Raw genomic sequence first — 13876 nt, forward strand, 5'->3', positions numbered from 1 at the left:
TTTATCACTATCCAAATGACATTGTGAATCTTGGTGAGGATAGAATCTGGTTTAAGCTATGGACGCATTCGCAGTCCATGCAAAGCGAGGCGCTCTCTTCAACCTTGAGGAAACCTCAGTAAGAGTTGTAGCAGTCTCTGGTGAGATCTTAATTTTGCAGTGTACTGTAGCCTTCTTTAATGGGGATTCCCAGGGTGGAGCTGCAGTGATATAGTAACTTATTCAAGCAGCAAATCACATTAAAGAATTCTCACGCTATCCAAGCAGAAAGTAAAAAATACTAAAATCACATCACATTTTAAAAAATTACATACAGCAAAATTAAGGAAGGAAACATCATACATTGGTGAACGTAGAAGCTGACGTATGATGAAAAAACTTCTGAAGAAAAATTATTTAAAAACATTTAGCTTAAAACATCTAGTAACTAATTTTAATGGTAGCATTTAACAATACTCCACACAAATATAATTTTTCCAGGGCTAAAACCCCTAGATTTTATTTTAATCATTTGTGGGACATGGGCTGGTCAGCGTTTATTGTCCACCCTTAGTTGCCCTTGGGAGATCAGTTGAGAGTCCTCATGCTCTATGAAGTACAAACACAGTTGAGGCTAGTTGCTTCAAGTTCACCTTCTGAGATTTGGATAACATGGCATTTACCATCAGCCATGCCCTCAACAGATTATTAACACCCATATTCTCCAGTGCATTGAATTTAAAATCCTCGTGCTTATTTTCAGTTGCCTGTATGACTTTAGCCCCTCAGCCAATACCCCCTTCTCTTGCTCTTGCTTTGTGTTGACAACTTCTGTGCACTAGCCTCCTGCACTGCACTGGAAACCTCGTTTTGATACATGGAGTCACAGAATCCCTGCCGTGTAGATGGAGGCCATTCAGCTCATCAAGTCTCTACTGACTCTCTGACAGAGCATCTTACCCAGGCCCTATCCCCGTAACCCCATATATTTACCCCACTTGCTTCCCTAGCCTATACATCTTGGGACGTGAATGGACAATTTAGCACGGCCAATCAACCTAATCTGCACGTATCCAAGTTGCTGCACATATGTTCTAATTGACAAAGGCAAAACAACCACAGATACTGGTAATCTAAAATATATCAGAAAATCCCGGAAATTTTCACAGACCAGGCTGCATCTCTGGATGAGAAACTGAGTGGATTTTTGGAGAGCTCTGTAGCCTTGGCAAAACATAGACACTAATACTGTAAATGCATTTAGAGAATGTCATATTCTGTAGGCATCCTGCAATGGATGGTGACTGGTTTTAAGGGAAAGAACAGCTTGCAATGTATTGGGAAATGCTGCACAGGCATACGTATGCTAACAGAGGGTCGTGGCCTGAAGTGTGGCTCATCACTGGATGCAATCTGAACCCTTTACTGTATTACTACCTTGTTTTTTTATTCTGTCTTCCATTGGTACTTTTTTTGTCAACTGCAAGTGATCCATCATATTGCCGCCTTTTCAAAGAAGTACATTTTTCTTTTACAGTGCTGCTGTTGGGGTTGGCTTTTATGGAAACAGTGAAACAAATGATGGTGTCTACCAGCTTACCTACTCCATCTACAATGCTAATCACACACTTGCTGGAGTTGATAGTTTGGTAAGGCAACTAATTTCTGCATCTACCTGGTAATTATTTAGTGCCAAAATTCATTTGTGGAAAGTTTAGACTTCAAAGAAACTTAAATCTATTGCAAGGAATTCACTATTTCAGTATTTTTGAGCACTATATTTATATAATAAATGATAAGCTTTTATTGATGTCTGCAGTTCTAAATGCACAGAATAGCTTAATGCAAGCACATCATTGAAGATGACAACAGGAGACAGACGATGGTCTTTCACACTTAACTGGTTGTATCAGCTTTCCTTGTTGAACTGCAAACCTGGAGACATGAGTCCAGTGACACTCTTGTTTTGAGCGTGCTCCAGACAGTGGGAGGTTTGCATTCATGATGTGGAGATGGCGGCATTGGACTGGGCATTCCACAGTTAACATTCATCTTCTCTCCATTCCAAGGGAAGCACCCCCCACTCCCCCCATGGTTAGTCAATTCAGAGTTTTCCAGAAGCTTGATAGTCTGTAAAGGTCAACTGACCCCCTAGGCAGCCATTTTAAAAGTTATCCACTTTGCTTGCAATAATAGGAAGACAGATGATGACTTGAATGGGTGTAAATTGAGAGTGGTAAATACTCAGTGAGACCTTGGAGTCCTCGTGCGTTAGTTGCTGAAAGCAAGTGCGCAGGTACAGCAGGCAGGAAAGAAGGCAAATGGTATTTTGGCCTTCATAGCGAGAGGATTTGAACTTCAAATAGGGATGTTTGCTGCAATTATATAGGGCATTGGTGAGGCCACATCTGGGATATTGTGTGTAGTTTTGCTGTCTTTATCTGAGGAAGGATACCTTTGCTACCTAGCGAGGGTTTGCTAGGCTGACTCCTGGGATGGCAGGTCTGTCATATGAGGAGAGATTAAGTCAGTTAGGATTAGATTCCACAATCCCTTATGACTGACAGAGTCAAAGGCCTTTGCAAAATTGAAGAAATTGCTCCCTGCACATCTCATGAATTTGTCATGCGCTGAAGATCCATTATGCCTCTTGGGTGCAAGCTGCACTGAGACTCAGGGAGGAGCTCTTCAGCCACAGGGAGGAGGTGATTGAGGAGGAGTCTCTTTCCCTTGAGGGAGAGTAGGGAAATCCCTCTAAGTTCTGCAGTTGGACCTATTTCCTATCTTGAGGATGATCACAATTAAGGCATCTCTGAGATCTTGCAAGCTCCCTTGCAGATAAGTTTGATGTTGTTATGAATTCTTATCAAGAGTGCCTCTCCTCTGTAATTTAATATTTAAGTGGGAATTTCATCAGTGCTGGAGGTATTGTTTTTCAGCTGCCAGATGATACTTTTCCAACTGCTGCCAATTCAGGAATGCCTTCCGTTTGTGGTCAAGGAGATCCTGGATTTCCTGGTTGTTCTCGTTAAACCAGTCTTCCTGGTTAAAAATCTAAGAGTTTCCGTGCCGGTGGCTTTTAGGGCAGACCAGGCACTGTGGGCACTCTGCAACTCTGGCTCATTGGTGGTCACCATGTTAGCTGCAAGGCACCAACTGAGCAGCTCTTTCTTCTCAGAGTCTTTTGAGTTTGGTGACATAGAAGCTCCTGTAGCAGAGATTTGTCTGCTTCTGCCACTTTGGAGCCAGGGTGAGGGAGATGCTAGAGCAGATTAGTCAGTCCAGTTGACTCCGGTTGTGACATGGATGATGCAGACATCTTGCTCAGACGATGATATAGTCTACTAGTTCCAGTGCTTGGAGCGGGGTGTTGCCATGAAGTCTCCTGCTTGACCCTCTGGCAGAACAGGGTGTTTGTAATGACCAGGTCACATTTTAGACATCTTGTCAGGAGGAGGATTCCATTGATGCTTGTTTTCCCCATGCCTTCCCTGCCAAAGGTTTGTGTCCCTCCCAACTCCAGCATTGAAGTTTCCAAAAAGAGTCAACTTGTCTCCCAATCGGATGTGGGACAGTGTTTGTTGGGGGCTGGATTAAAATGCCTCTTTTGTTTCGTCCATTTGCGTCTAGGTTTGGGACGTCAGCACTGAAGCTGTGATATGCTGCATCTGGAGGAAAGCAAGTCTTCAGGTTATGAGGCACTCGCTCACCCTGCTGTGGGTTTTATTGGGACATACGATCAATTTGTTGTTTAGACAAAGCCGACCGTGCAGAGATGACTTTGTTCTACTGGTTTGCCTGGGGAGACTCAATGGAGCAGTGGTTAGCACCGCTGCCTCACAGTGCCAGGGAGCTGCATTCAGTTCCTGGCTCCTGTCACTGTCTGTGCAGAGTCTGCACGTTCTCCCCGTGTCTGTGTGGGTTTCTTCTGGGTGCTTCCCACTCCCCTTGCCGCCACTCCCCTGCCATCATTGCCGCCAATGAGCATATTGTATTCCTGTGATTTCACTCTGTTTTTGTTTTTCTCACTGTTTTGAGCTCTGCCCCCACAGTTCCCTTTCTTGGCTGTTTTTCTAACTCTCCCTACACTATTCTCTCCGAATGTGCTCTCTCTTCCCCTGTTGTTTTAACTTGCTTTTCTGCCTCTCTCTGCATTGTTTTTCTCTCTCTGTATACCTGATACCACAATGGCTTTTCCCCTTCCCAAAACCCATTCCCATGACAGCGTGAAGCATGTGGGCCTTGAATCCAGGTAGAAACGTTAATTGCTTATCCTCTTAAATCCCCAACATCTTGGAATTACAGTTCAAAGTATAATTACTCTGACGTTTCTAGTAACTCATTGTAACAGTCTGCCCAGTCTTACCATTATCTACCAGTGTGAATATCTAGCACCTCACAACCCCCTTTAACAATCAAGCCACCCAGATGACTTGCTGGGCAGAAAAAGGAGGTGGGAGAGATAGCAGACATGGATGATGCTATGGAGTTGAATGAAAGAAGTCTTCAGGTCAGGTTTGGGGCAGAAGGTTGATCTCGAACTTGAGCAATAAAGTAAGTCCTGAGTTGGCAGATGGCGAGAGATTAAACAACTTGAGTCTAAGCTTGAGGCTGGTAGATGTTTGTGGGAACTTGTATTTGAAGGCTTTGATTTTGCCAACATTTTAAGCCGGCGGAGGTTTCAGCTTCTGGAGGTATAATAGTTATATCTAAAGAAACATCAGTCTCCTGTTTTTCTATTGTAGACATCGGAAGAGGTGAGGCACATGAAAAGTTAGAGTCCCAGTGGTGTTCCTTTTGGAGCAAAATGAAATGTGCATTATGTGCAATGCATTTCACCCAGCTGTAAATGTCTAAATCTGTAATCTGGTGCAAATCTGTTCACCTAAAAGGGTTGCAGTAGCAGTGAGGTTATTTAGTTCTGGTGTATCACTGTTCACCGGTAAAGCTGCCTCTTTGGGCAGTTTCAAACAGAAGTGAACTGTACAGGACAGTTTGGGATTCGGCAGTGTATGAAAATGATCCTGATTTCACAGTGACACACAGCTGGAGTGGACACCAATAAACTGATTTAATTGATATTAGGAGGAAATAATTGCGCTGTAGCAGATTTAATTCACATTTTAAACTGCTGCCATGCGCTGTATTATTTTAAACCTTAGGTCAAACTAGTGCAGCCAGCATCTGGAGGAAAATAAATCACTTGAGAGTGCAAGAAATGAGTCAGAATTATAGTTTGTATCCTGCCAGACCAGTCAAGACCTCTTCCTCTGTCACTCTTCCCTCCCCCACTCCCTATCGGCACAAAATCCCTCCCTGTCTTTGGAGCTTAAATCTTGTGATTGTGCAGCTTGTTGATGCCAGTATCCTGGTGTGACAAAGAGTCTTTTGTTCGATGTGAAGTTGTGTTTCTGATCACAAGCCTGTTGGGATTTTTCCTCTGGGTTTGACTTTGCAGGGTTTTGATGTTTCCTTAAACCCATTTTTTCCAGTTTCAGATATTTGCTTTTGCTTGGAAATTTATGTCAGACTCCTATTTATTGACTATAGCTCAGCCTTCAACACTATTATTCCCTCGAAACTCATCTCCAAACTCTGTGGCCTGGGCCTCGGCACCTCTCTCCGCAACTGGATCCTGAACTTTCTAATTCACAGCCCACAATCAGTAAGGATAGTCAACAACACGTCCTCCACAATCACCCTCAACACCGGTGCCCCACAAGGCTGTGTTCTCAGTCCCCTACTACACTCCTTACACACCTATGACCATGTGGCCAAATTCCCCTCCAATATGATTTCTAGGTTTGCTGATGACATTGCTGTAGTGGGTCGGATCTCAAACAACAGAGTCTAGAGTTGGTATTCTTCATGGAGGCTATCATGAAGTATCATAATAACAAGTCAAACATGCTGGTTACCACCTATTCAGCAATAACCTGCTCACTGCTCAGTTTGGATTCCACCAGGGCCACTTTGCTGCTGATCTCATTACAGTCTAGATCAAACATGGACAAAAGAGTTAAACTCAGATGAGGTGAGAGTGACTGCCCTTGATCCAAAAGTAAAGCTTATTTATTAGTCACAAGTACGCTTACATTAACACTGCAGTGAGGTTACTGTGAAAATCTAGTTGTCACACTCCAGTGCCTGTTCGGGTACACCGAGGGAGAATTTAGCATGGCCAATTCCCCTAACCTGCACATCTTTGGACTGGGAGAAAACTAGAGCACCCAGAGGAAACCCACGCAGACACTGAGAGAACATGCAAACTCCACACAAACAGTGACCCAAGCCGGGAATCGAACCTGGGTGCCTGGCACTGTGAGTTAGCAGTGCTAACCACTGTGCCACCATTGACTGAATATGCTATTAAGGATCTCTTGCAATACTGGAGTCAGTGAAAAAAAACTCTCCACTGATTAGAGTAATACCAAGCATAGAGAAAGATGGTTGTGGTTATTGGGGGGTCAAATCATAGTCCAAGGATGTGACTGAAGGAGTTCCTCAGGGTATTGCCCTCAGCATAACCAACTTCAGCTGATTCATTAATAACCTTCCCTCCACCATAAGGACAAAAGTGTGGATGTTTGCTGATGACTGCACAATGTTCAGCACTATTCACATTGCTTCATATATCGAAGCAGGCTGTGTGCAAATACAACAAGACCTGGACAACATTTCCAGCTTAGGCTGGTAAGTATTAAGTAACATTCATGCCACACAAGAGCCAGTTGATGGCCATGTCCCAACAAGAGAGAATCTAACCATTCTTGTTTGACATTCAATGGCATCACCATCACTGAATCCCCCACTGTCAATATCCTGAGGGTTACCATTGACAGGAACCAAATTGGACCACTGGTATAAATACTGGGACCACAATAACTGGTCAAAGACTGAAGATTCTGTGCCAAGTAACTTGCTCCCAACTCCGCAAAACCTGTTCCCCATCCATAAGGCACAAGTCAGGAATTTGACAGAATGTTCTCAACTTGCCAGGATGAGTGCAACTCCTCCTCACACTCACTCTCTCCAGGTATCCCACTTGATTGGTTCCCCATCCACCACCTTCAACATTCACTTTTGCCATCACACTCTCAGTGGCTGCAGTACATATTATCGACAAGATGCACTGCAGCAACTCATAACAACTTCTTTGACAGCATGTTACAAACCTGCAATTTCTAGCAACTGGAAGGACAAGGGCAGCAGATGCATGGAAACACCACCACTTGGAAGTTCCCCTTCATTTGACACACTGTCCTGACTTTGAACTATACCACTCTTCCTTCGCTGTCGCTGAATCAACTTCGTGAAATTCCCTTCGGAACAGCACTGTGGGTGTCCTTGCACCACTTGGACAGCACTGGTTCAAGAAGGTGACCCACTGCCGCCACCTCCAGGACAATTAGGGATGGGTAACTAAAATGTCCAAATCCTATGAAAGAATAAATTGAAAATTGTAATGTCAAAAGACTTGGCTGAAGTTCATGAAATCTTGTTCAGAATTGTGGATTCTTTCAAATAAATTTTAGTTAGATTTTCTTTGAATTTCTGAAATTATAATCGAATGTGTCTTGGTTGCTAATTTCAGCCTTCTACATCCAAGTGTTGGTTGATTTGGCCTTTTTATTAGATTGTTGTTCAGTGCACACACATGCAGTGAGACCCAAGGTGAGGCTATTTTAATTTTGATTGAAGGCAAGGTCTATCTCCAAGAAGATATACATCCCAGACTGGTTCCCTAGTGTTAAAGAACAGAACCCAAGGCTAGTTCCACACCTGGTGAAGAATCATTCATTGAAGAAAAGAGTGTTGAAAATGTGATTTACAGCATTTTATTTCAGTGGGGCATTTAATTTAAAAATGTGTCTTACAAGCATGTCTGGTTTTTTTTGTGTTTGCTTTGTTCAGGTCTCTGGGACGACAAGTAATATGAAAGTCGATATGAAACAGCATATAGCGAGGCTCGATGAGATCTTTGCACAGAGGATAGAGTTTATTCAGACACTGAAGTTCATGCAGCAGATGGCGGATGCGATTGTTTCACAACTCGCTGGTCTCCCAACATGGCATAATGTAAACTTGAACATGGCAAAAATAGCTGACGATATCAGCTACTTTGAATATTACAGGTAAGGACCTGCAGGATATTAACTTTCCTGAAATAAACTAACACAATCAAGATTTTTATATGAGCCACGATTATTTCTGATTAAATGAAAGTATTGGATACAGGAAACTTCGTATCACACTGAAGTTAATAAAAATGAATAGTACGGCAAATTGTGTAACAGTTGTCCTTGGCTGAGGAGAAAATTGTTCTGCAGTTTCTTGTAGTTTTGCAGCATTGCCACAATTAATCTTGTTATTAAAGCAGGCTATTCTTGATGCAACTTTATGATCTTTAAATACACCGACTCTCAGAGACAGCACGGTGGCACTGCTGCCTTACTCACCTGATGAAGGAGCAGCGCTCCGAAAGTTAGTGGCTTTTGCTACCAAATAAACCTTTTGGCTTTAACCTGGTGTTGTGAGACTTCTTAATGTGTTTGCCCCAATCCAACGCCGGCATCCCAACATCATGCCTTGCAGCAGCAGGGATCTGGGTTTGATTCCCAACTTGGCTCACTGTCTGTGTGGACTCTGCACCTTTTCCCTGTGTTTGAGTGGGTTTCCTCCAGGTGTTCAGTTTCCTCCCACAGTCTAAAAGACCTGCCGGTCAGGGGCATTGGCCATGCTAAATTTTCCCTCAGTGTACCTGAACAAGTGCTGGAGTGTGGCATCTAGGGGATTTTCATAGTAACTTCATTGCAGTGTTAATGTAAGCCTACTAGCGACACTAATAAATAAACTTAAAAATTTAAACTCCCACAAATGAGACCTTTTGAGTGAAATATTTTTGTGGACATCAAATACAAATAAATAGGTTGATCTGGACTAACAGAATCCCACTATACAGCTGGAATCTTCCGTTCTGAAGTCATCACAGGCATGGTATTGGGAGTAATTTCCACTGGGGGGTGTGAAACGGCTGACCACGTGCGATTCTGCATTGGTCAGCACATTAAATATGCATCCACAAGGTGCTCACCACTTCTCCTGGCAGGGGCAGATAGGAATTCATCATCCATGCCATTACCACCTTGGGTCAAAGGGCGGGCGTCGTATTTAAAGGGCAGCTGGACTGCTTGCACTATCCCTTCCACCTGTGCCCAGCCCACTTCTCCACCTTTCCTTGCTATCCCTTCCTCAGTTACCTGACGCGCAACTCTCAGTGTCAAACATAGGCTGGCATTTACAGACGTTCCTCAAAAGGGACAACACACCAGCAACTCTCCGTTAATCATCGAAGCAATCAACCTCTCCAGTGCATGTCACTTATGCACAGTTGTAAAAGTGAACTCCTCGCTGGTGGGGAGCTTAATTTGATGGGGGAATGTAATTCTGGCAAGCTGGCCTTTTAATGAACATGCATGATATGCTAATATATACAAAGGACTTCCTGACATTGTTTGTCAGGAATCTGGACCTGCCTTTATAGTCCTAAGAATTTAATTGCTGAAGTTTATCCTGCTATCAGGAAACTGATTTTTGGCCTTGCACCAAATTAAGTCCCCCCCTTGCCAAGCTTCCCATTGCTGGTGGGACTGGAAGTTTCCCCCTGGTACTTCCAAGATAGTCTTACACTCAGTCATTTGAGTAGCATTTGATAATGTATATTAGAATGCAGTTTATCAGTTTAGTGTTTATAATTGCTAAGGTGGGAGGGGTATAATTGAATTCTGAGCTACTGTAGTATGTAGAACAGGATTGTTGCAAAATAATAGTCTGATTTTATTACTTGTCTGGTCATTGTGGCTGTCACTTGTATTTTTTTTCATGTTCGTGAGATTTGAGTATAATAGGCAAGATCGGCATTTATTGCCCACCCCTGATTGCTCTTGAGAAGATGGTAGTGAACTGCTGCTTTGAACCACTGTTGTCCATGTGATGCAGATACTTCTTACTGTGTTTACCCCAGTCCAACGCCAGCATCTCCACATCATGTAGATACAGTGACAGTGAAGGAACAATGATGTAATTCCAAGTGAGGATGATGTGTGGCTTGGAGGGGAACTTGCAGGTGATTGTGTTCCCCTGTATTTGCTTCCCTAAATCATGAGATAACCTGTTACTGGACAAAAATCACAAAAACAGCCTCCATGCAAAGGAGTATTGTGTGTGGTGGTGGAGGGAATGAATGTTTATTGTGATGGATGGGATGCCTATCAAATAGGCTGTTTTGTCCTGGATGGTGGTGAGCTCCTTGAGTGTTGTTGGCGCTTCACTTATCCAAGTGAGTGGACAGTATTCCAACACTCTCCTGACTTGTGTCTTGCAGATGTTGGACAGGCTTTGGGGAATCAGGAGGTGAGTTACTCACTGCAAGATTCCTTGGCTTTGATTTGCTCTTCTAGCCACAGTATTTATATGGCTAGTCCAATTGAGTTTCTGTTCAATGGTAACCCCCAGGATGTTCCTGGTCCCGCAATAACAATGTCATTGAATTTCATAGGGCGGTGGTTAGATTCCCACTTATTGGGAGAAGGTCATTGCTTGGCACTTTTTGCTAGTTTTCAACCCAGAACTGGATTTTGCCTGGGTCTTGCTGGACAGGGACTACTTCAGTATCTGAGAAGTTGTAAATGATGCTGAACATTATGCAATCATCAGTGAACATCTACACTTCTGATGTTGTGATGGAAGGAAAATGATTGATGGTAGAGTCTGAAACTCTTGCAGTCATGTCCCAGGACAGAGATGATTGACTTCCAACAACCACAATCACCTACCTTTGTGCTGGATATGATCCCAATCAGTGAGAATTTTCCCGATTCCCGTTGACTTCAGTTTGCCATACTTGGTCAAATGTTTGATGTCAAGGGCAGTCTCTCACCTCACCTTTTGAATTTATCTCTTTTATCCATTTTTGGATTAGGGCTGTAATGAGATCAAGAGCCAAGCAATCCTGGCTGAACAACTGCTGAGCATCAGTGAGCACGTTATTGATGCGTAAGTGCCACTTGATAGCATTGACATCGGCACTTTTCTTCATTTTGATTACGAGTAGATTAATTGGTTGGGTTAGAATTATCCTGCTGGATAGATCTTCGTGTTGTAATTGGACTGGAAGAGATTGGCTAGGGAGCGCAGCTAACTTTGGAACAAAATCTTCAATACTATTTCCCAAATATTGTCAGTGCCGACAGCCATTTCTTGGGGAAGATGTTGGTGTAGTGGTATTATCACTGGACTAGTAATTCAGAGACCTGGGTTAGTGCTCTAGGGACCTGAGTTTGACTTTCACCACGGCAGATGGTAAAGTTTAAATTCAATTTTAAAAAATCTGAAATTAGAAGACTAATTAACGTTGATTGTTGTAAAAATGCATCAGGTTCACTAATTTCCTATAGGGAAGGGAACCTGCCCTCCTTACCAGGTCTGGCTTACATGTGATTCAGCAATGTCATTGACTCTTAAGTAGCCTAGCAAGCCACTCAGTTCAAGGGCTATTAGGGATGGGCAAGAAATGATGGCCCAGCCAGCAATAGCCACATGTCATGGACTGACATCTGTGATAGTGAGGGCCTCAGGAGGAAGCTGAGATGGATCACTCATCATTGCTGAAGGTGGTTGCATGTGCGTTAAGTTCGACTTTTACACTGATGTGCTTTGCTGCCGCATAATTGAGGTTGGGGATATTTGTGGAGCCTCCTCCTACTCCAGTTTTTTTTTTGATTGTCCATAACCATTCAGGTTTGGATGTGTCAGGACTGCAGAGCTTCGACCTAATCTCTGGTAATGAGATAATTTCATTCTGGCTATTACATACTGGCTTCCAGATTACCATTCTGCAAGTACTGATAGCCTACAGCATCTCACGGATATCCAATTGTTTTCTGAGTTGCTGGACCTATTCGAAATCTATCCAATTTACGCTGATAGTCCCATACAATTGATGTGTTTTCAAGGCAATCGACAATGGTGTCATGGTCGTTTTATAACAAAGATGTTGTTTTCTGTAAAAAAAAGTCGTATTAAAGCTGCTGGATTGTCAGAAAATTCCAGCAGGCTCAATCAGTGCCTGCTAGGAAAAGACCGGTGCCAATCTTACCCTGTCTGAGATTCCCATCCCAGGCCAGCGTGCTGGATATTCCTTGGAAGTGGCCCAGCAAGACTCTTAGTTGTATTGAAATGGTGCTAATAGCAACAGCATTTCAACACTTGGATCACTTTTGTCAATTTCTAATTGCTCTTGACAAACTAATACGCAGAAGGTTAAAAGGTGCCCTGGAGTTATCAGTCTTGCGCAGAGAATTAAACAAAAAGCAGCTCATCAAGATACATTCAGTCTGTTCTGCAGAGTCGCTCCACTCGAGCAACAATGTCGGAACCATTGCACAATATTAAAGCCAGGCAGAGTGCTAGCAAGTTATAAACACAGAGCATCAACTGTTCATAGAATTATAATTTGGGCTGCTTCAAGGCACTTTATAAACTGTGCTGAACAGAGTGCTCATTTCCTATGAACTGAAGCTTTATCTTGTCCAAGCATCGAGGATATAATGAACGACATTTTCAACTTGCCATCTGCACATTCAGCTGATACTGTGAAACAGCTGCCTGTTATTAAAACAACTCACTATCCATACCCACTAATATCACTGTGTCCAGATATACAGTTAGTTATACACTGTGTGTGCTGATTGATTCTCTTGAATCAGCAGAATACACCCAAAACTCCATTTCATTCAGGTTAAAACTAATATGATTCTATTCAGGGACAGAAATAGTACAGGAGCAAAATGGACTAATGACCCAACTTAACACAGCAATGTTTGACAGAGTAATGGAATCATTCCAATACATAGAATCATAGGAACACTACAGTGCAGAAGGAGATCATTTGGCCCAGCAAGTCTGCGCTGATGACAATCCTTCCCAGGCCCTATCCCCGAAACCCCACATGTTTACTCCGTTAATCCCTCTAACGCACACACCCTGGGACACTAAGGGGCAATTAAGCATGGCCAATAAACATAACCTGTATCTTTGTACCGTGGGAGGAAACCCACAAAGACACAGGGAGAACGTGCAGACTCCGCACGGACAGTGACCCAAGCTGGCAATCGAATCTGGGTCCCTGGAGCAGCTGTGAGGCAACAGTGCTAACCACTGTGCCAACATGTCGCCCTGCAGGAAGTGGCCTTCAGCCCCTTGAGTCCATGCCAATGCTTTGTCAAGCAATCTAGTTAGGCCCATTCCTCTGCTCCATCCCAGTAGTCCTGCAATTTTATTTCCTTTAAATGTCCATTCAGTTCTCCTTCAGCAATAGTTAAGTCTTTTGCTTCCACCACTCTGCTAGGTAGAGTTCCAGATCATTACCTCTCCGTAAACAAGCTCGTCCTCACATCCCCCTGCCCCCCGCATGCATTCATTGCCTAAAACCATAAATTTGTGTTCTCCAAATCCTTGTACCGTCAGCTTTTTTCATCCACCTTATATAAATTTGCATGTACATTTTAAAGGCACTCTTGTAAAACAGTTCCAAAATAATACATTTTCTAAAGTGCCAACAGAATGCTCCAGTGTACTTAGGATTGCAAACTGATATAAAAAGGGAAAGGGATTAATGGGATAGCTCTTTCAAAGTATGATGGGCAGAATGGCCTCATTTTCTTTCCATCTTGTAAGATCCTATTGTACAAAAAAGCTTTGTGACAAAGATGCCTCAAAAAATCCTTACACCTCTGGCCCATTGTCACTGCTACAGTGAGAGAGGAACTGAAATATATTTGCTGCACATCTCTCTTACTCTCTCTGTCTCTCTTTCTATCATACACACCATTCCTCC

At 43.1% G+C, this 13876-nt stretch overlaps 1 protein-coding gene across 2 annotated transcripts in view; it reads left to right on the top strand.

The window, feature by feature from the left end:
* The window catches only part of ttyh2 (tweety family member 2), a 114290-nt gene that overhangs the window by 46149 nt on the left and 54265 nt on the right, over positions 1–13876 (top strand). For both annotated transcript variants that reach the window (XM_080208821.1, XM_080208822.1), the window contains 2 exons: positions 1517–1628; positions 7894–8114. In XM_080208821.1, the coding sequence (XP_080064947.1) occupies positions 1517–1628; positions 7894–8114 (333 nt within the window). The remainder of the gene's footprint in view (positions 1–1516; positions 1629–7893; positions 8115–13876) is intronic.

The sequence above is a fragment of the Carcharhinus amblyrhynchos genome, chromosome 21 (assembly GCF_965287045.1).
Source record: "Carcharhinus amblyrhynchos chromosome 21, sCarAmb.v2.hapA, whole genome shotgun sequence".
NCBI lineage: Eukaryota > Metazoa > Chordata > Chondrichthyes > Carcharhiniformes > Carcharhinidae > Carcharhinus > Carcharhinus amblyrhynchos.